The sequence below is a fragment of the Mchenga conophoros genome, linkage group LG9, assembly GCF_057382185.1.
Source record: "Mchenga conophoros isolate Kocher_MC1m ecotype Shallow Benthic linkage group LG9, M_conophoros_male_GT1.1, whole genome shotgun sequence".
NCBI classification, from domain to species: Eukaryota; Metazoa; Chordata; class Actinopteri; order Cichliformes; family Cichlidae; genus Mchenga; species Mchenga conophoros.
The window spans coordinates 14,505,445-14,528,342 of NC_140534.1; the positions used below are offsets into that span (position 1 = coordinate 14,505,445).

The window sequence follows — 22,898 nt, forward strand, 5'->3', positions numbered from 1 at the left end:
CAGTGACACATGTCACATCATTAACGTCTGTGCTCCCCCTCCTATGTGCAGCGTTTGAGCTATATAAGGAAATAATGTACACATGATAAAAAAAAATGTGTCTACAGAGAATAGTCTGTTTTTATTTGAAGGAGACATAGATAGAGACAAGATGAAGTCATAGAGTTCAAACAGGTCGGATAGAAAAGGGAACAAAGAACATGAGTGATGCTCAGAAGTGACATTTAATAAACGGATCTACTAGTTAAGCTGCTGATGAAAAGAAAGCAAGTTTTATTTACAGAGGTGTAAAAAAAACAAAGTTAAAAAATGAACACATACAAGTGTTATGGCGGACAGGCCCGAGCGAGAGGGTGGACCCAAACTGCAGACTCAGATGGAGGCAGTTAATGTGGCTTGGACGTGAAAACTTTACTTCACAAAACTCAATCCTTAGGTGAGCAGAGTCCCTGAAACAGAAGGAAAGAGGAGTCAGATGGCTCACTGGTGGGAGGTCCAATATATGAGTGAAAGTATCCTTTTGCTCTACTTGGAAAAAGAACGGCTTGGGTGGAGAAGCTGATGGCAAGGTCCAGGTGAGTGCTGGTTAGTCCCGAGAGTCGAGTGGATGGAGGCAGGCAAACGAAACAGTGAACCAGAATAGCAAGGATAGTGGCTGGGTTAGATTGTGAGTGCAGTGTCCAGGTGAGTGTTACCAATGGTTAGACGTGGAAGGATGATCCGAGGAAAGGAGTGTTAGCAGATAATCTGGAGATGATTCATTGATGATGCTGGACTTAAATACAATCATGTAATTAGCACCAGGTGCTTCGAGGGGCTGCCGAGGCTCCATCTGTAGGCGGAGAAACCCATCATTCACCGCGACCATAACAAATAAGAACCAAGTTAACAAAAAAGAACACAAAAACATCTGACTATGAATCTGTTTTTTAAATGAAGCCACAGACTCAATGATCTGATCTTCTCAATCTGTAAACCCCTTGTCGTGCATTAAGATCATCAGGTCACTTACTCCTGGCCCAACCTAAGTTTAGACTGAAGACCAGAGGCGATCGTGCCTTTGCTTGAGCTGCACCCAACCTTTGGAATAGCCTCCCTGCTTCTATTTGTGCCTTGGACTCTATCCAATCCTTTAAATCAAGATTGAAAGCATATCTGTTTGACTTGGCTTTCCTGTCCAGTTAATACCCTTTTAAACTTTTGTTATAATGAATTATTTTTCTACTAATTTTACTGTGGTTTTTGTCTTCTTAATGGATTTTTTATTCAAGATCTGACCTTCCCTCTTTATTGAGGTTGATGCCTATTTTATTTAACTCTGGTCTGTTAGTGCCTCTATTCTGTTTGTGCTCGTGCCTGATCTGTAGCCTGTCATTGACTTATGTTGATTCTCCATATTACTGTGAAGCAGTTTGGTGTGCCTTCGGGTTTTTAAATGTGCTATATAAATAAAACTGTGTTGTATTGTATAGTATTGTAATATTTACCATTTAATAAATATATTGACATGTACTGCATGTTGTTATCTATAAGTTAATGCCAATCTACGCGTGGCATTACATGTGGTACCTGGACGTGCCACATGTGGTCCAGGCTGATGCCCTTGTCCGTCTGTGCGTTGGTGGTTCTCTGTGTGCAGGACTAGGCGCTCAGTTACGTGCTGGCTCACTCCCGGCGGCTGCTTGGCGGGGACTGGCACTCATGGCTCAGTCAGGCCCCTTCTGAGAGGTGGAGAGGCCCTTGGGTCTCCAAGCCTAGGGCTCGGTCCGCTCTGGTGCAGCTGGCTGCCGGCAGAGCCTGTGGGCATGTCACTGTCCCCTGTAGCTTCTGCAACATGGCTGCTTGGACCCCTTGTCTGGGGATCTCCTCAGCTCTTTTCAGGAGGGTGGCATGACTGCCCCTCCGGTGATCCTCTGGTGGATGTCATGAGCCTGGATCTCCTGCATGCCTGCTTCATGTACTGGGGGACGGGTTATGGCTCCCCACACCCACCCACTATCAGATTGTTACATGGAAAAACCTTTTGAATACAAGTGCTCTCACGCACACAGGTGTGCACACAGATGTTCACGGACACATACTATCTTCCTTGGCTGCTGCCTCAAAGCAAACCGTGCATTGGTGTTGTGTGCTGCTCAATAACCTCAGTATTTATGATTTACTGTTACTTATACTTATCTAGGTTGTTTCTGTGGTTTCCTTAATGTGTTTTCTTTATGCTTGTTTTCTTCTTTTTCTTCCCAGCAGGTGATCTAGCAGATTTTGTCTTGTCTCTGCGCGCCTCTTCCCCTCAGTTTTTTGTTTATCTCTCCTTTCCTTAAACTTCTGTTGTTTATGTCTCTCTCTTTCCTATCCGTCAGTCATGTCTGTTCTGTTTGTAATAAATTAAAAATAAATAAATAAATAAATAAATAAATAAATAAATAAATATCAAGTTGACCATTATGGCAAAGCCATAATGACCCACTTGAAAAAATAAATTTGTTGGGCACTTTTCTTGGCCTTCAGACAATAAATCTAATTGCTACAGTGCAGAACGTGACAGGAAAAAAAAAAAGAAAAATAAATAAATATGTTAATAACGTCTGATACAGTATCTCGGCGGCAGCACGGTGGTTAGCACTGTTGCCGCACAGCAAGAAGGTCCTGAGTTCAATTCCAACATCAGGCCGGGGTCTTTCTGTGTGGAGTTTGCATGTTCTCCCCGTGTTTGCGTGGGTTCCCTCTGAGTACTCCGGCTTCCTCCCACCGTCCAAAGACATGCACTTAGTGGGGATAGGTTAATTGGATAATCCAAATTGTCACTAGGTGTAAATGTGCGAATGAAAGTGAGTGCGAATGGTTGTCTGTCCCTGTATGTTAGCCCTGCGACAGACTGGCGACCTGTCCAGGGTGTACCCCGCCTCTCGCCCTATGACAGCTGGGATAGGCTCCAGCGCCCCCCGCGACCCTGAAAAAAAGGATAAGCGAATGGATGGATGGACAGTATCTCGGCTTCAAATAAACTGCAACATCTGCATGCGTGTCTGTTTTATGCTTTGGAGAGGCAAAGCATGAAAAGGACACGGTGTCACGACGTGTCTGTTACACACTTTTCTGTGCTGTCAGGATGGAGCAGCGACATTCAGTACGCTACATGTTACTGGTCACAATACAGAATTTACTGAAATTAAAACTGTATTTTTACACACAATCAGCCAAGAATTTGAGGTTAGATGGGAAATGAGTGGGAAATCACTGATACAGTATATACAGAGATTTTTGAGGTAATCACACAGATACTGTTGTGTGGTCAGCAGCATTCACAAGTGGGTGCTCGGGCCTAATGCATGCAGAGACAATACCCCAGCCCCATTACACCAGCAGCAGCAGCAGCCTGAACCAATCTTCTGATTTTGGTGAGTCTGTGTGAAGGTTTCCTGATCTAAGCTGACAGGAGTGGCAAGTGGTGTGGTCTTCTGCTGCTGCAGCCCATCTGCTTCAAGAACTGATGTGTCATGAGATGCTCTTCTGCATACTTTTATTGAGTGGTTATGTGAGTAACTGTTGCTGCCAGTTTCTGAAATACTCAGAAACGCCTAGAACCATGCAATGTTCAAAGTCACTTTAATCACCTTTTGCCTGAAGCTCAGTTTGAACTTCAGGGGGTCGTCTTTACTATGTTTAAGTGCATTGAGTTGTTAGTGGGCAGCTGAACAAGAGCACCTAATAAAGTTTCATGGTTAAGAACGTTTTCTCAGGGTAATGCACTAGTGACTAATTTTAAATGATGTCGTTTTTATCTTGTTTGTTAGTAAGAATATTACAATTATGACTACTTCCAGTCACAGTTTCCTAAAACATTCTCAAAAAGGGATACGGGACAGTGAGATGCTGACAATTCTGAGAACAATTTTCATCATCATTTTGTTGGATGCTTTCTATGCTCAGTCATAGTATGAATAGGCAGTTGTGACTGAAACATAGCGGCAAGAGAAGCTTTACTCGTTCATATAACACGAATCAGTGATGCGATGATGCTATTTCGAAATAATGCCATGACTACAATTCACATGACCTCTTGCTCCTTATGTTCATCACATGAAACATCCACTTCAGAGGCAAACACGAAAATATTTTTTAAGAAATACAGCAAAACAAAAATTGCACACACACACTCACATACGTTTGGAAATAAGGAAAATAAAGAGAGAGAGTTACTACTTTTAACAGCAATGGCTACATTGCTAGCTTCCTTCTTACAGACTATTAGCGGTGGAATGACAGACCAATGAATATCTAAAAACAGATGTTATCTAAAGTGTACAGTGTTAGAAAAAGACTGAAAACAAGCTCAGACTTTACTGCAGTCAAAGGAATATGAATATACAGTTCCCTGCAGTTCCCAGAAGGTGCTCTTTGCTGCCACTATTTTAAACAAGATTAGACTACAGTATTTAAGACTTGTTTACACTTGCAAAGCTGTATAATTTTCATGGTAAACAAAAAAAATTGTAAACAAAACTGCAGAAACATGCGCGCCCTCCAAACTATGACATAAAGGAACAACTGAAATAAGGCAGAATGAGGAAATGCTGGTCATTCTGACAAAATGGAAAGAGCAAAGAAGATGGGGGGAGACAGGATGTGACTAACATCACGGTAGAAAGCAGAACTACGGACACTTAGACTTTCAGTTTAAAGTGTTCTCGTAAGCCTTTAAAACCAAAAGCATCCTTGGCCGCAACCGTTTGTCTAGAAAACAAAACTGCTGACAAAAGGATTTTTTTTTTTTTAACCACAGTGTGGAGGGATTTGGTTAGTGGATCGGCTGCAAGGGGAGGAGTGGAGCAGCAGGTTCAGGGTGTAGTGTCAGGGAAGCCTCGTCTTCATAGCCGGCAAACATCACCTGATCATGCCTTGCCTATTTCAGTAGTGCCGGGCCAGAGAAGAAAACGGGACAGCGAGCACTGCAAAGTGTCAACGAAAAGTGTCAAATGAAAAAGTGACAACACAGTCATTGTGATTAAAAGATAACAGTGAGCATTCTGAGCCGTGTAGGGTCCTTCAGGGTTACACACAGTTACAGCCAACTGATCTGAACCTGATGTGGTTTACTCTTTTAAATTAAAACTGTTATTTTTGTTCAGGAACTTGATTGTCTTGATGAGCAGCTGTTATGTCACCACAGCCTGTTTGGTCATCCTGAAGTCACTTCATGATTCACTAGGGCTGCATTTCTTGTTAGTTTAAGTGTTTGAGTGAAATGGTTATTAGCTTCTCTGTAGCAGGTGTGAGAAGCACAGGCAGGTTTGCAGAGTTTTCTGAGAAGTAAGTGTTGGTGGGCTGCCACGGAAAGTGTTGCAATGAGAGAAGACAATTGCACTGCGGTTCTCTAATGTCTACACAAACTTACACACACGATAAATAGCGAACTTGATTGTATTTCAGTTGCTACTTCAGGAGGGAAGTTTGCATATTTATGTAAAGCTGATTCTCTGAAGCCCTTATTAAATTGCATTTGAAATTTTTCTTTGAGTCTTTGAGTGGTATGCAGCACTTTTAAAAGTCAAAGGAGCTTGCAAAGAAAAGCGTCTGTACTTCTTTAAGTTGCTTCACACCTTGGCTCAGGTGATTAGAGGATCATCAGTGGGTCCTTTTGTCCCTCTGTGGGGGGAAACTCCCACTAGGGACTCTCCACCATTTGACCTTAGAACTGAAGAAGCTTCTCGGATGAGAGGTGAAACATCTTCAAGCAACTTAAAGAAGTCCAGACGCTTTTCTTTGCAAGCTCCTTTGACTACGATGACCTGGATGACTGAGAACCTTCACAGACATAGCACTTTTAAAACTTAACTCACATAAAGAGCACTCCCCTATATTCCACAAAAAAAAATCTAAATTAGGTTTAAAAGTTGACACAAAGGCCAAGATAAGCAATATTTAACAGCAACAGCATTTTATTTTATCCACTTACAATCAATATGTTCTGATGTTTTGCACTGAACCACCTCTAGAGGCCTAGAATAGGAATGAATGAGGCCAGGAAAAGATGTTACTTTACAAAATGGGGGTCAGTAATTCCTCACTAGGGGATTTAGTTGCTACAATAAAACGGTTGCTTGAAAGCTGAAATGGTCACTGTTTCAGCAAGCTGGCTCTCCTGAGGTTGGCTGTTCAGTACTGTGACCCCAAAGAGGTCAAATACACTGCAGCTTAAGAAAACACCAGCAAACAGAAAAACACTGAAAGGCGCACAAATCACAATGGAATTTGAATTAAAATGAGGAAATGGGAAAAATGTTGCCCCCCCAAAAGAAACAACAACAACAAAAACAAACGAACAAACATTAAACCACTCACAAAACACAACAGAGGTGTTTGTGGGGAGGCAATAAGGTGACGGACCTGTTGGAGACGTGACAGTCATCAAAACATGTGAAGATTTGCACTGAGTGTGCTTAAAAAAGCAGATGGGTCATCAGTGCTGTGAGAGAGATGCATAAAGAGATGCTGGTATTGTGCGTTTTAATTGCATGATTCATAAAATACTGTAGATACATTTTTGCTATTAGCTCTTTATTGTTAGCTTGTTACTTTCACAGCTTTTGCAGCAGTTTTTTTTTTTTTATTTGTTGGTGTTTTCTTAAATTGCAACCCAGATTTGAGCCTCATAATAATAATAATGGATTGCTTTAATTCTGTTTATTGAACTTTTGGAGCGTTTCAAAATGTAACTTTGAAATCAGGTTTCTGTAGTTCAAAAAGGCTTTATTTTTCACTAGAACAGATCAGAGCGTTAGTCATGCTCATCAGGAACCCTGCTGGTGTTTTTCAGCATGTGATGCACTGTATTTTGGACTTTGACCCAATTAACTTTCAAGTGAGAGCACAGAAACTGTTTGAGGAAATAAGGAGGTGAGACAAGACTCTTAAGCCTGAGTTCCCCAGAATTTACCATATCAAGATAAAAATAAACTTCCTTCCTAAGTTTCATATGACCTGCTTCTCATTTTCTGTTTCATCATGCTGGATGTTTTTCACAGGCCTCCAAATGCAAAATGGACTGTCTCTTTTTGCGTTTTGAGAATTTCCCATTCAAAAACTCTGCTCTGAAAGAAAAAAGTAGCCCAGACTGAAGAAAAATAGTCTAAAAAACCTTTTTGTTATATAAACATCGAGCTTGTACCATAATAGGAGCCAAATACTGTGTGACTGTGGCTATTTTAATAACTCAGATTCAGCACATGACATTTTTGACATTAGCAACATGGAAAAAATGTGAAGCTTCCATCTGACGCAATTTCAAAAATTCAGGGAGTGCAAATGTGGTTGATTAAAAGTTTGACCTGTTATAAATTAATGTATTTTATTAACGTAGACTGTAAGTGCAACCAGCTAGGGCTGCAGCCCCACACAGTGGCTCTCTGCAATTATAAATTCTAAGTTACCAAGCTGGAAAGTTTTCCCGTTCAAAGCCATAAAACCAGCAAAGTTTGGCAGTAATATTTATTATTTATAAAATAAACCACTGTACGTAGGGGGTGTCAGAGAAAACTGACATATAATAATCTAATCAGACCAATGTGCAACCAAATATAGCACATGCAGGTGTTGCACCAAGCCCATTAGTTGGTGGCAGTGGCTCAGAAGGTTATCTGCTCCAAATGTTGGTGGTTCCATTTCTGCATGCCGGTGTCCTTGAGCAAGATACTGAAGCCTGAATTTCTCCAGGTGTTTTCATTAGAGTGTGAATGTTAGCTATAAACCACTTAGACATAGAAAAATACTTGAATGAATGTGTGGGTGAATAAGACATGTCAGATAAAGAAATTTTAGAGTAGTTGAGTAGGTCCAGTCCAATTCTCATTATAAGTCTTCTTCTGGAGTATTTTAATTTAGTGCCATGTCACAAACCTAGCATTAATATGATGTATAGCATTCACCTGTGCTTTTCCAACTGAATATTTCTATTCTTGAACAATAATCCTCTTTAATCTTTATCTTATACTGGGCCTTTGTATACCCACTGTCTGAAACAAGCTTAAAATATAGAAAATGGAAAATAAAGCAGAAAATGAAAGGAAAGAATAATCGGTCTTCTTCACACTCCCGGACTCATTCATTGATAGGACCCTCCCTTCCATCTGTATGACAAAATATCCTGCTATGGTCCATAAAATTCAAGGTATGAACTGATGGAGTGATCTGAGACTGTGGTGCATGAACAGAGAGAGATACATTTACAGAGCTTGAGTCCTCCATCAGAGGCCTGAGAGTTTGAGGGTTGTGTACAATATCTTAGCTTCCTAGAACTGCAATCTTTTGGTCAGAGACCTCTGATGTTGTTTCTGGAATCTGCTGGAGCTGCAGTTTGGGAGTTACAGCTGCTAATCCTCCTATCCTCCACTTTTTACTTTCCACATCTAATACGTTCAATTTCGGGGCGCAAAAGTCATATTTCACAACATCTTGGCTGGTTTGCCAGCAGCTGTCTATCTGGAACTCAAAGGACAATGCGATATGTGCATGTATGCATTTTCTTGAGTAAACTAAAGTTTCCCACACGTAGTTTCACTTTTCAGTTTAATAACTTGAGATTAAAGAACATTTTAATTTTCCCACCTTCACATAAACAGGACACATCTGCTTCACTTGTATCCTTTTTGCTGTACACTAACATACATCATCTCTTTGAACTTTTGCCACGTCTACATAACTTGCGGTTTACCACTTGTGTAAAGTTGATGCACGAAGGCCTGTGCAAACAGCTGAGAGGTGAGGACAGTGTTGTTGACACACACCGACTAAATCTTTGAAAAAGGGGGAAATCAATAGATTCTAAATGCACTGTGGAATAACTTAAAGTGGATCAGGTCATAAAGGAGGGAACTGCTCAAACTTAGTAAAGTAGAAAATTAAATCAGGCTGAATGTCTGCAAGACGTCCTGATCTTGTGAAATCTTCAGTTTTTTCATGTGAAAATGTGTCTCATTGTACATCAGTAATCCTGCTTACTGAAACCAAAGCTTTTTTAGGTTTAGAGGGGATGTGCTTTGTCCGGTTAGTGTGGCTTCTTTGTTTTTCCTATTTCTGCTTTTTGCTGATGTTCTTTTGGCTTTCTCGTGGCATTCACCTTTCGCTTATTTAACACCTCCCCACACCTTTCCAGTGTAAGACTGGTGAGGAATTGTTTTGGCCCTGCTTTGACGTTGAAACCAATAAACTGACATTCATACAGATACTGTGGGAAATGGGTGTGAAAATGCTGGTCGTGCCCCAGTAAAGAAGGGACAACACTCTTTGGTACATTTCTCAGCACAGGCCGTGGGTGTTTGAAACACTCATTTGGTCTCGGTTTTTAAACCTCTAGTACTGATGTGGCAGCAGTGTGCACTTTTTTGGGCAACTGTGGTGTCTTGAAGTCAGCCTGAAACTAATCTCTCCCACTTCTCCCTTTCAGTGTGCTCATGAACTCGAGTAGTGACAGAAAGAAACAGGTGAAACATATTTAGGATTCTCTTTTATACCCATGAAAAGTTTCTTAATTTAGAGTTCCTGATGAATCCCATTTAAGTCTAAAGTGAAAAATATAATTTTATTTTCATGTCAAGCACAGTTTCCTTACTTTAATTGGAAAAGACCTGCAAACAGATTTGTCACAACATGCAGTAATGTGATTACACATTTGCATTCAGTTATTATATACTGAGAGGAAACCAGAACATTCAATAGTAGGGCTGCTCAAGAATATATTTATAATTTTTTTTAATGCGATTATTAATCTTAGTTATTTAACACATTTACAGCTGTTAAACTTAAAACATTTTTTAGGAGATTTCTCTGAACTTGACACTTCACTTATATTGAGTTAGCACCCTAAAAATGTGTGTTTATAGCCATAAATTCCACCTAGCAAGGGCAGTGCCTATTCCTGGTGTTGTTGGTTATCTTTGGGTACATACGTGGGCAACAAGAGTCCCAAGCTGCACTCCCTGGCAGCCAGGGGGTGGGGGATGATGGGGGAATAAAGCCAACGATCAACCAACACTGGTTGTGTGCAAACACGAAAAAAGCACCTGCAGCCAACACATCCAATATTTTTAACTGAGATCCTCTGTAATAAGATGTTCATTTTGGTACCCCAAGTAGGTTAACATTTAATAGAAAAGGGGGAAACAGAAAACAGAAAGTTGTTAAACTGGACGATGTTAAGGGGATAAATAACAAGTGATACATTTTTGGATTCTTGGTTTTCAAAGAATTTCCACTGACAGTGGAAACTGTGACTTCATAGTTTCCACGTACCATGAAGGAAAGGATTTCATTTAAAGCTCTTGGTAACTTCCTGCCTTCTCTCTAATGTCTGCTATATAAAATGCAGGAAGGGGGAAGTAATTATGCCCAATAAGACAGATAACCAGAAGAACTGCTGGGTCATGAGCCACATGCTCAGACAAAGTCAGCTTTTTGTAATTCAAAGGGCTTTATTATTCACCAAGAAAGATCACACCTTTAGTCATGCTCACAAAGAGCTACACAGGATATGATGAAATGATGGTCACTTTGTTGCAAACATGTTAAGGCAATCGCCATGACAACCACCTGTTAGGAAACAGTCTGTGGCAGGCTGAGCTGTGAAAATAGCCACCGGATGAATCTATTAGAAGCGTTTGACACAGAGCAGGTGCACGCGCTCAATATGTTTCACACTATTGCTGGTTAATCTAATTATATATAACAGGCCACTTCATTAGTGGTGATGAAAATGTTCCACCGATTTTGGTCTAAGTTGACACGTCAATCTCGTCTCCCATCACATCCCAAAAGTGTAGTAGTCCTTTGACTAAAGTGAACTCATTGTCATGTTTAAGATACCAGTTAAGGAGAATTTGAGGTTTGTGACATGGCATATTATTCTGCAGGGAGCAGCCATCAGAAGATGGGTACACTGTGGTCATAAACGGAGGTATATGTGGTCACCAAAAATCAGACAGGTTGTGGCATTTTACTGATGTCACAAATGAGCCCAAAGTATGTCAAAAAAATATCCCCCATACACTTACACCACCAGCAGCAATCTGAACTGTTAATATAAGGCAGGCTGGAGCCATTCTTTCATTAAATTTACACCAAATTCTATGGTAAATGGACTGGTTCTTATATAGCACTTTTCTACTCTTCTGAGCACTTAAAGCGCTTTATACAACTTGTGCATTCACCCATTCACACCAGCACATTGTTCTAAGTAACATTCACACACATTCATAGTCCGATGGATGCATCGGAGAGCAATTTGGGGTTAATATCTTGCCCAAGGATATTCGGCACGCAGACTAGGGGAAGCCAGGAATCGAACCAACAACCTTCCGATCAGTAGATGACGTGCTCTACCGCCTGAGCTACAGCCACCCCAACCCAAACGTTGCAGCAGAAATCAAGACTCATCAGACCAGGCTTTTTTTTTTTAATGTCACATTTTCCAATTTTGGTGAGTGAATTATACTCTCAGTTTCATGTCCTCATCTGACAGGAAAGGCAACCACGAGTGGTCTTTTGTTGCCATCTAATCAGTTTCAAACAGTCTCCCTATTCTCTTCTGGTCCCTGGCATCAACAAGACATTTTTGCTAACTGTCGCTAACTGTATAGTTCCTCTTTTTCAGACCATCCTTGTAAACCTCAAAGACAGTAGTGTTGGAAAACCCAGTAGATTTTTGAAATTCTAAAACCAGCATGTCTGACAAAAGTCTATTACATCACTTTTCTTCCTCTTTCTGATGCTAACTTTAAGCTTCAGCTGGTCAGCTTGAACATATCTACATGCCTAATTACATTATTTAATGACATGTGTTTGGCTGATTAGATATTTGTATGAACAATCAGTTGATCAAGTGTAGCTAATAAAATTCCTGGCGATTGTGTGGTTCTCCAAGGACGTACAAAATAATTGTAATAAAACAAAAAAACAATGTCAGGGACCATATACAGCTTTTCATATGACCTCTGAGATGTGGTTTCTATCTAGTTTATCACATCCATTATTTGTCATTGATTTGATTTGTGATCCAGCCCTGAGCTGTTTTTCAGATCAAATTTTAAATAACACAGGGGGATGGCATGAAGTTTTGATGTTCACATTTAGTGCTGCCATGTCTTTTTTACTCTAATGACACATTAATGTTATCAATATTTGACATGAATTAAACCACTGAATCCACAGCAGGTGCCACCTAAAAAGTGATGCTGTTTTTATGATGTTACCTGCTGTTGACGCAGCCTTGGAATCTGTGTACTGCTAGATTGGTTCATCTGGGCCGAGGTATGACTATATTTGGTCAAAGTGCTACGACCCATTAGAAACCAGAAAATGTCATGTAAGCCACCCAGTCTTAAATATCCACGCTAATTAAAATACAAGCATCATGGGCACCAGTTTAGCTCAGTGGGTGTGCAGGGAACCATATGCTGCCAGCATGGAGAGCAGGAGGCCTGGGTTTGAGTCTGACCTGCAGCCCTTTGTTGCATGTCTCCCCTGCTTTCCTGTCTCTGGCCAAAAAATATATATGGGAATAAAGTGTTTCCTTCAAGAAACGTAAACAACACAATCTGTTGTCCCTAAATTGCTAATGCTATGCAGTCATAAGCAAGGTAGTATTGCATGTGACCTACCTGCAATGGGATGCAAACTTCAATACAAGAGCAGTAATGAGTAAAATCACAAACTAATCACCTGCTATCAGCAGTATTTACTCACTTTTCATATAAATGTATCTAAATATTTAACTCTACATACTTCTGAGTAATTTCATGCATCTGTGCTTATGGTGGATGTATTAACTGATTTGCCTTGTGAAGTGTTTTTGAGATCAAATTTTAAAGAACACAGTGGGATAACACGAAGCTTTGATGTTCACATTTAGTGCTACTGTGTCTTTTTTTTTTTTTACTGTAAATACACATTGTTATTAATATTTGATAGGAATCAGAATGAAACCACCAAAAGCACACCAGGTGCCACCTCCATAGTGATGCTGTTCACATGTTGTTATCTGTTGTTTAGAGAGTTTGAAATGACTCATCATTGGAAGTCATGTACTGCAGGCTAGGTTGTCTCATCAGGGCCGAAGTATGACAGTTTTTCTATTTTTGTAGGAGTTGGGTGTTAGTGTGAAAAACTTTTTTGTTAGTTTGCTGAAAACTTAATAAGTTGATGCCTGGTTTTATATATATATATATATATATATATAAAAAAAAAACACCCAGCGCGCCCCTGCGGGCGGTTTATCCTTCAAGCTCGGGTCCTCTACCAGAGGCCTGGGAGCTTGAGGGTCCTGCGCAGTATCTTAGCTGTTCCCAGGACTGCGCTCTTCTGGACAGAGATCTCCGATGTTATTCCCGGGATCTGCTGGAGCCACTCGCCTAGCTTGGGAGTCACCGCACCTAGTGCTCCGATTACCACGGGGACCACCGTTACCTTCACCCTCCACATCCTCTCGAGCTCTTCTCTGAGCCCTTGGTATTTCTCCAGCTTCTCGTGTTCCTTCTTCCTGATATTGCTGTCATTCGGAACCGCTACATCGATCACTACGGCCGTCTTCTTCTGTTTGTCTACCACCACTATGTCCGGTTGGTTAGCCACCACCATTTTGTCCGTCTGTATCTGGAAGTCCCACAGGATCTTAGCTCGGTCATTCTCCACCACCCTTGGGGGCATCTCCCATTTTGACCTCGGGACTTCTAGGTTATACTCGGCACAGATGTTCCTGTACACTATGCCGGCCACTTGGTTATGGCGTTCCATGTATGCCTTGCCTTTAGGCATACAAGGCAAGGCATATATATATATATATATATATATATATATATATATATATATATATATATATATATAAAGGAATTGCTTTATAACCAGGCATGTTGTTAGACAGGCTGCAAACTAAAATTTTTCGCATCCTTCTGCATGCACACAGAACGGTGGGGAAGTCCCAGAGCAGATGCCATACTTTTGACTACAGAGATCCTGCCACCTGACAGAAACACGGTCTTATCTTTTCATTCATAAAGTCACTTAAAAAGGTGTCTGATATGGTTTAAATAAAAGTACTGTGGCATCAAAGAAACTCATCTCCACACCTTGTAAAAATCTACAATTCTACAAAAGTGAAACAAAAGTATTGTACAGTGAAAATAAGGCTGATATGTTCAATAAAGATCAAACAAAAAACCCTCACATTTTAGCATTGTATATTCCCAATACTCCATGATAGCTTAAACTTTTCATTTAGTCAACATTACATAATATTATTGCTTTGGAGCCTATATTTAAAGTGCCCATATATAAAAACATTAGTTGAGATGAGGGAATTTCCAAACATCAAGTTATTAAAAAAAACCTGCTTGCTGCTCTTGGTGCTCTCGGTAGCTTTGTACAGAAAATAACGTAAAATCTCTGTGTTTTTAAAAACGAGGGAGGAAGTGGTCAGTTTATTTCCTGTGAAAGTTTCTAAGTGTTGTAAGGACAGCAAAGTGGACCTGTTATTAAATCCATTTGTACTTTTTGGGAAAGTCTCAAAGCTGTGCTGAAAGCAGTGATGTGTTCACTATCACACTATAGCTGATGAATTATGATGGTACCTGCAATTGGGAATAACTAAAGATAGGAATGGATACAGAAGATTTACATCTATTAGTAACTTTTCCCCCTCTTTTCTAGTCTAGATGTGCTGAGGGATTTTATGACAGCCACATCATTTAGTATTTCAATATATTTAGCTTAAAGCTACATGAAAAAATAAAAAAATAAAAAATGGATATGTGCTTTGTGAACACTCATTTTCGTTAAAACCCTGAATCCTCTATAACTTTTGGCTGATTCTACAGATGGCAGAAATTATTTATACATGAAAGGTCCAAAGTTACAGCTAAGAGGTTAAACGAAAGAAAGAACGTTGTGTCATTTGTGGCAAAAGCACAAAATGATATAAAAAAAAGTCTCCACTTTAAAATCTGCCCCATGCAAGACATACGCGGTCAATTCAGAAATGATTAAAACATAACAATCAATTAGCATCATTACCAGAAACTCAATAAATTAAGAGGACCAATCTTAAATGAAGTCAGTTATTTATAAAATGCAGTGTTTCTACTGATGTACACCGTCCTCCAGGAGTGGATTTAAATGTAACATGGAAAAGATGGAACCTGCTACCTTTACAGATTATACAGATTCATCTGTCTGGCAGCTAAAAATAACAAAGACATTCTGAGTTGTTAAAAAAAATAGATATTCATATGGTGGAGCAGGTTGTCTAAAAATCTCACTATTAGTGGTTAGAACCCCAAACCCTCCACATGATCTCTATTAGACCATTTTAGATTTCTTCAACTGAGATTATGAAAATAAACACGTGCTTCTCAACATGGTTTAAATTTTCAAGGGCTTAAGGGACTGTTTTAAATATCTTCCAGCAGAAACGTACGGTGGCCCTGAGAGGCCAAACGGGCTGCGACTTAAGAAAAAAACAGCAATAAGAAAAATGCTACAAAAGCACACAAAACACAACGGAAATAGGGAAAAACAACAACAGAAACAGGAAAAAAGAAAACAGAAATAGGAAAAAACAGATTTCTTAAAGCACAAGGGAAGTGTTTCTGGGGAGACAATAACCCGACGGACCAGTTGCAGGAACCCAAAACATGGTAGGTGTGTTTTATCATGATTCATATAATACTGATGACAGATTTTTATGCTATTATGCTAACACACTTACCTCTCATCTTTTCTTTCCTCACCAAACCGAGAGATCCTCCACTTCTTTTAAGTGCCTCCCAGCGCAGTTCTGAGCATATTTTGGTTCCTGCAACTGGTCCGTCGGGTTATTGTCTCCCCAGAAACACTTCCCTTGTGCTTTTGGAAATCTGTTTTTTTCCTATTTCCGTTGTCGTTTTTCCTATTTACATTGTGTTTTGTGCACTTTTGCAGCATTTTTCTTATTGCTGGTGTTTTCTTAAGTTGCAATCCATTTAGCCTCTCAGAGCTACCGTAGAACAATCTTAAGCAGTGATTGAAGTGGCAGTAAATCTGAAACTCTGCACTGAAACCATGAAGATGAAAATCTTTGAAAGTAAGACCACACAAAGGCCGTCCACACAGTATACGGCATCAGTCTGAGGTAACAACACACTGCAGCAGTCATGGTAAGGTTAGTGTTCAGTGGTCAGTGTTTCTCACAGTTTTTCCGCCATCTAGTGGAGAAAAGAAAACCTTGAATCAACCAGTCGTCTTTACTGACTTTGCATACAGCACAACAATGTGGACAAAGTGGGAAACTGCACTTCTTTAATTATGAAGGATATTCTTAAACACAGGTTTAATAAATCAATAAATCAAGATCAGGTAATCTAAATTCAGAACAATGTTTGGTAAAATAATCTGCTTTGTGTTGTCTGCTGTGGACGCAGGATTTAATTTGGAGGATGGCTATAAATTGCACAAACTGGTTAGATCCTGCCATGCATGTATCTTCTGCTTCCCTGCACAACTACATGTGCTATGGCAGTTTAATCCATGTCTTTTTTGTTTGTTTGTTTCTAAGATAGACGGACACAAAATATCGGACTATAGACTAATATAGATAATATATATAATCAAGGCCCTGGGACTAAATCCACCCCTTTTTAAATTTGTTCAATCTATCAGTTTTGGCTCTGAAAAACTGCAAAGTTAGGGATTTGAAGACGGATGACACAAATCAATATATCCACCTAGGGTGGCTGACATGATAAATGCCACTTTAATCAATCAGCATGGCCCTCTGAACATGGAAAATTGAGTTCAGGCGATCATTAGACTAACAATAGTAACTTTGTAACAGAGCATTCCAAAATCTCCAAAAAATTGATTCTGTTCATCTGGACGTAGCATTTTGTGGGAGAAATGTTTTGTCACTCCTCCAGGTGACTTCTTCAGTCTCAGCTGACTGCAGGTTTCCCAAATCTTATAAACAGTACATTTGCATAATGACTGAAACCAGCCCAGTGAAGGAACAAAGAGCCGGGAGGTCAGTTCCTTAATTTTAATTATGCGACATCGAGGTTGTGGACAAGTGGGTGAAGAATTTGTCTGACAGACAGCTCACCCAAACAGAGAAAAACATCCTTGCTAAAGGGTTGGATTTTGCTGTCACACCGAGACAAATCCCGCTAGTGGAACTAATCACAGCCACAGACACAGCAATTCGAAACAACAATATTGCAGAAGTGGAAGCAGAGCAACTACGGAGGAAAGTTTTGGCCTGTCTCAGCAATGCAAAGCCCCCAGCATCCAACATCACCATAGAGGAGAGGAAGGCACTCACATCACTTAGTAATGACAACAACATATGATCCTTCTGGCAGACAAGGGTTGGTGCACAGTTTTGCTAAACCAGAAAGACTATCATGAGAAAATTTTGTCACTGCTCAGTGATGAAAATACTTACGAGCCCCTGAAACGAGACCCAGGAAGAGGTTACAGGAAGAGGGTGATAGACTGAAGCAGTTGGAACAAGACAAGGCTATTGACCGGAACTGATACCACAGGCTATATCCAGGGGGATCTACACCAAGTCTGTATGGCTTACCGAAGATACATAAACAGGGTGCACCTGTAAGACCAATTGTCTGTATGATCAACTCTGTGACCTATAAAATTTCCAAGTTTCTGGCTTCGATCCTCAACCCGCTGGTAGGCAGCTCTGAACACCACATCCAGAACACTTTGGATTTTGTTGAGAAGGTGAGAGATGTCATTATGGAGGCAGATGAAACCATGGTCTCGTACGACATTACATCTCTCTTCACTTGCATCCCAGTCACAGAAGCGTTGGAGGTAGTCCGTAAGAGATTACAGGATGACCCCAACCTCAGCAACAGGACCACTCTAAGCATCGACCAAGTGTGTTTGCTTTTGGAACTGTGTCTTCATTCCACCTACTTCACATACAAGGGTCAGTTCTACAGGCAGAAACATGGGTGTGCCATGGGCTCCCCAGTTTCACCCATCGTAGCCAATTTATACATGGAAGAAGTGGAAAAGAGGGCTTTGCTATCCTACTCTGGAACACCACCAGATATGTGGATGACACCTGGGTGAAAATAAAATCTGAGGACGTACCACAATTCACAGATCACATTAACTCGGTGGACCGACACATCAAATTCACCAGGGAGGATATGAAAAGTGTCAGGTTAGCCTTCTTAGACTGTGAGTGGGACACCATCCCCACTGACACAGTGGCCAGGGAGGCAGATGAACAGCACATCAAGAAGGCCCTGAGTGAATGTGGTTATCCCAGCTGGACTTTTGTCAAAGCTGGAAAGGCACCTAAAGAAAGCTCCAGCCGATCCAGGAAAGAAGGACAACCGCTGCCTAAGCGAAAACCTGTAGTGATCCCATATGTGTCAGGAGTATCGGAGCAGTTGAGACGCATTTTTTCTAAACACCGGGTCTCTGTGGCGTTTAAACCCCAAAACATCCTGCACCAAAAATTGGTCCACCCCAAGGATCGGGTCCCTCGACACAAACAGAGTAACATAGTGTACGCTGTTAAGTGGCAGGAGGATTGCCAGGATTTATACATCGGGGAAACCAAACAACCTCTGGCAAAGCGGATGGCACAACACAGAAGAGCTACCTCGTCAGGCCAGGACTCTGCAGTCTATTTACACCTACAGGCCAGTGGACACTCTTTCAATGATGAGGATGTACACATCTTGGACAGGGAGGAACGCTGGTTTGAGGGCGGAGTCAAGGAGGCCATTTATGTGAAAAGGGAAAGACCATCTATAAATCGAGGAGGGGGGCTAAGGGTACATCTTTTGCCATCTTACAGTGCTGTGATTACAGCCATTCCCTAACTCTCTGTGAATGGTACTCATGGCCATTGATCAGTGGTCTTTGGTCAGTGGGTTTTGGTCAGTGGTTGTTGATCAATGTTCATGAGAATTTGCATAATTAAGATTAAGGAACTGACCTCCCAGCCCTTTATTCTTTCACTGGGCTGGTTTCAGTCATTATGCAAATGTACTGTTTATAAGATTTAGGAAACCTGCAGTCAGCTGAGACTGAAGGAGTCACTTGGATGAGTGACAAAATGTTTCTCCCACAAAAACGCTACGTCCAGATGAACAGAATCAACTTTTGGAGATTTACTTACCTGGATGATTGAGCATGCATCAAGGAGCATTCCAAAAGTTCTCTAAAAGCATCCAGTACCCCATTGTGACAAATTGAAGAAAAAAAAAGTGTACTTAAAATTATTGGAAATTTCAAGTAAACAAGATGACAAAACAAGTGAAGAGCTTTGAATACCCTCTATGAAACCCTCTGAATGACCTCCAAGGCTGAGCCCACATTCTTCAGAGGAAGCTCCCTCCTGCTCCTTGTTCCTCTCACAATCCACAATCTTACTCTTTGAGTAACTACACACAACTACTAAACCACTACTTTCCCAAAATAAATTCCATATAAGACATGAAAGACACCATGTGGGAGTGTTTGTCTGTGGTTGTGTTTCTTAGTACATCATTTCCTCAGAATAGCCTGTTTAGTTTCCACATTTCCTCTTTTTGTGACAAACTACAGTATATAAGATCACACAAGTGTCAGCCTAACAAACTTGCTTAGAGCACTGATCCAGAGTCAGATTTGACGCCTTTCAGCTCGTGAAGATGAGTCCCACTCTCTCCATCAGCCGCTGGATTTTTCTGTTCTGTCTGCCTGTTGTGATGCTCGTCCCTGTGGAGAAAGGTACAGCTTTTCTTTTAATGGTGTTTGCAGTGTTTAAAGTATCGAGAATGAAAAACTATCATTATTGCAGTACAGATGGTAATCCAACCAGAAAAATATTTAATATTTTATTTTATAGTGACTAAAAACATCCTCAACACAGCATTTCAATAAATAGCAATTAAATAAATCTTTTGAGATAAATAAGGAGCTGAAGGTTTTGAAACTTTGAAAAGGTTGAACTTCTCTGAGGAGAAGCCTTGCTCTTGTTTGCTCAGTTGTCTGTTTGTTTTTTTCTTTTTGAAGGTGGCTGATAGAAATTAGTGGACATATAAAGGATCTAGAGTTGATAGAGATTATTTTAGTTACAATATATTTTAGTTACAATATATATTTTTACAGACAAATTTACATTAAATTACTGCATAGGCCTAATTAGTTTGCTGTAAATTTATTCCAAGTTTTATCGTGCTGTTTAATCTCATACGTGTCCTTTTTTTTCTCTTTGTCCCAGACTATAAAGCCCATTTCTCACTTCGAAGTTTGGGTTTGCCGTGCTGCCGTACGGTGATCACCCAGGAAATAACGATAATCACAAGTTGTTTGGAACAACAACCACGTTATGGCTGCAGTCAACACGCATTCCTGTGAGCAAGATGTGATTCAAACAAAGTCAAATATTTTCCATATGTAATCATGATTAGCTCTCTTTAAAGGCTTTGTAGTGAATAGATGTACTCATAGATGATGTATTACCAGATAATCTGTAAAATAACAGATGATGCATGATTTTGATAAGAATGAGAGAGGAAAACTAAGACTTAGTGTCTCAAGGCATATATGTAAAAATTTTTAACTCTTTCACATTTCTTTAGGATAAAAGACAATAAAGATAAAACATGGTGCATTGATCCAAATTCTGAGTGGCTCAAAGACAAAATAGAGAAGGTGAGTAAGGCATGGCGTTACACAAAGTTACTCTTCTTCAAACAAATGAAATGTATATTACTGGATCATGTTGTACTAATCCGACTAATCAGAAGTGCCATACTTTTGTACTTGCATTTGTTATTTAACATTTATTAATGAACAATACTTTCCCTCATAGTTGAGCTACTTGCTGTAGTGCCGAGTCTTCAGCTGCCTCAAATCTCAATGCAGTCATTAAAATTTCCAAAGACCCCCTCATTCTTCACTTTTAAATCATTTTTAAACACGTTATAGATTGTTGAATTCTTACTGCCATCTTTACTCCTAGCTACCACTGGAACGTTTAGTATTAAAAACCTTTTCAACCAAAATTCCTTCAGATAACAGACAGTCATCTTTCAGTGGAAAGATCGCCTATAATCGATCTATCTGAAAGAAACTGTACCAATAAAACATTACAAGCCCTCAAAACTTCTGTTTTGACTCTATCTTTTTTCTTCTCTTGCAGGAAGAATTGAACTGTCCTCCGGTGATTAGTGAATAAAGTAACAATGAGACCAAAAAACATCAGCGTAAAGAAGCTGCAGACAACAATTATGTTTTTTTTAAATAATTAATAAATTTTATATATATTTATGCATATTTATTCATAATGTTTTTTCCACATTGGGCAATTGATGTTATTTTAATTTATTGTGAATACAGTAATAAAAAGTTCTTTGTGACTATAAATAAAATCAATAGTATTGGACAATAAATAAATATGGAGCATATTAAAATCTACTGGTTGTTGTAATTTCTTTGACATGAATGATGGGTGGCAGTGCAGCGGGGATTTTTGTTCTGATTCAGTGTCACATTTCTTTCAAATTCTAAGGATTTCAAAGCATTACAGGTAGAAATAAATAAATAAAGGAGTTAAAGTAAAAGCATAATTTATCAAAACACAGAATGCTGATAATGAAGGGAAACTTGCATGTGAGAAGAAACTAGGGATAGTTTTTTATATAGTTCATGTAACACGAGGCATAATTACATCTAATTCAGCCAATTATAATTAAAATTGCAGCACATTATGTATGATGAGGCCTGTATCTGATATGTGTTTCTCTGATGTCCCAGTTTTTTGCCCATTGAGTCAAACTATTTTTAAATTCCAGGATAACGTATTTACACAGATCAGGAGATGTGCTATGAATGTTTGCTTTAGTCCTTCTTACGCAAAAAAAAAAAAATAGTGAGCAGTATCTAACCAGTTCAGGAGCTTGTTGACCCGGGGTGTAGGTTAAAGATCAACTCGTGACACTTCATTCATCTTGCACCAATCCATACAGAACTGATGGACCCGTCTTTCTTCACAACAAGAACTACACCATGTGCTGTGAAATTCTTCTCTCACCCTCCAGCACACCCGCCAATTCCTTTTGAGATATTTGGGTTTGTTTTTTCTTTTATGTAACGATAGGGGCAGGAACAAACCATCATGACAGGTAGTCAGGGACAAAATAATCGAGCAGCTGGTGTTATTTGTCTCACAGCAATGCAGCAGATTTGTTATTTAACAACACAGGAGACACAGACAACTATTTACACTGATATCAACACTTACTGGCAATTTAGAATCACCAGAAACATGCACCATATATATGTCTTTGGGAGGAAGCTGGAGTACCAGGATCATGCAAACTCCACACAGAAAGACAGTCCTGGATTTGAGGCCAGGACCTTCTTGCTATAAAGCAACAGTACTAACCACCACGCCACTGCAAGACCCTTACTGGCATCAAGCACTGTAGAGAAGTAGTTATTAAAAGCTGTGCACATGTCCGAAATGTTACCTCGCTTTCCAACATAGTGAAGTTCTTCTTTTACTGTTAAAAACAAGTTGTGATAGAATCAAAAATATGAAATTTCTTGGTCTGTAAGAAAAACCAACCAAGAAGTAGTGCAGGCAGATAGATAACAGTGTTTGCTTGGAATAAATGAACCAAGTGCTTCAGTTTATCTAACTACAACTTCTCCTCTCTCTCCACTTTTGCTTTCCTCTCTCACTCTCTACACCACAGGGAGAACTACAGTGTCCTAAAGGCATCTCCTACAAACACAGATATGAATTCCTGGATGAAGATGAAACTGTGACCACAGAGAAGCATCAATAAAATAAAAAATGCTGATTTTCAGGCTCATGTTAAAAGTTGTTACTGAGAATAAATGATCAA

The 22,898-nt window shown here is 39.9% G+C and overlaps 2 protein-coding genes across 2 annotated transcripts in view; both read left to right on the plus strand.

The window, feature by feature from the left end:
- LOC146567009 (uncharacterized) overlaps positions 1-22,898 on the plus strand; it is a 435,082-nt gene that overhangs the window by 251,259 nt on the left and 160,925 nt on the right. The gene's annotated exons all lie outside the window — the stretch shown is intronic.
- Positions 19,633-21,462, plus strand: LOC146567030 (uncharacterized). The gene is made up of 4 exons (XM_085285915.1): positions 19,633-19,770; positions 20,264-20,396; positions 20,625-20,697; positions 21,188-21,462. The coding sequence occupies exons 1-4, from the start codon at positions 19,692-19,694 to the stop codon at positions 21,221-21,223; spliced, it is 321 nt and encodes a 106-aa protein (XP_085142041.1). The 5' UTR covers positions 19,633-19,691; the 3' UTR covers positions 21,224-21,462.

Coding starts and splice junctions, on each gene's coding strand:
- LOC146567030 (XM_085285915.1), top strand. CDS start 19,692: ATGAGTCCCACTCTCTCCATCAGCCGCTGGATTTTTCTGTTCTGTCTG. Junction 19,771..20,263: donor GCTCGTCCCTGTGGAGAAAG/GTACAGCTTTTC, acceptor TCTTTGTCCCAG/ACTATAAAGCCCATTTCTCA. Junction 20,698..21,187: donor TCAAAGACAAAATAGAGAAG/GTGAGTAAGGCA, acceptor CTTCTCTTGCAG/GAAGAATTGAACTGTCCTCC.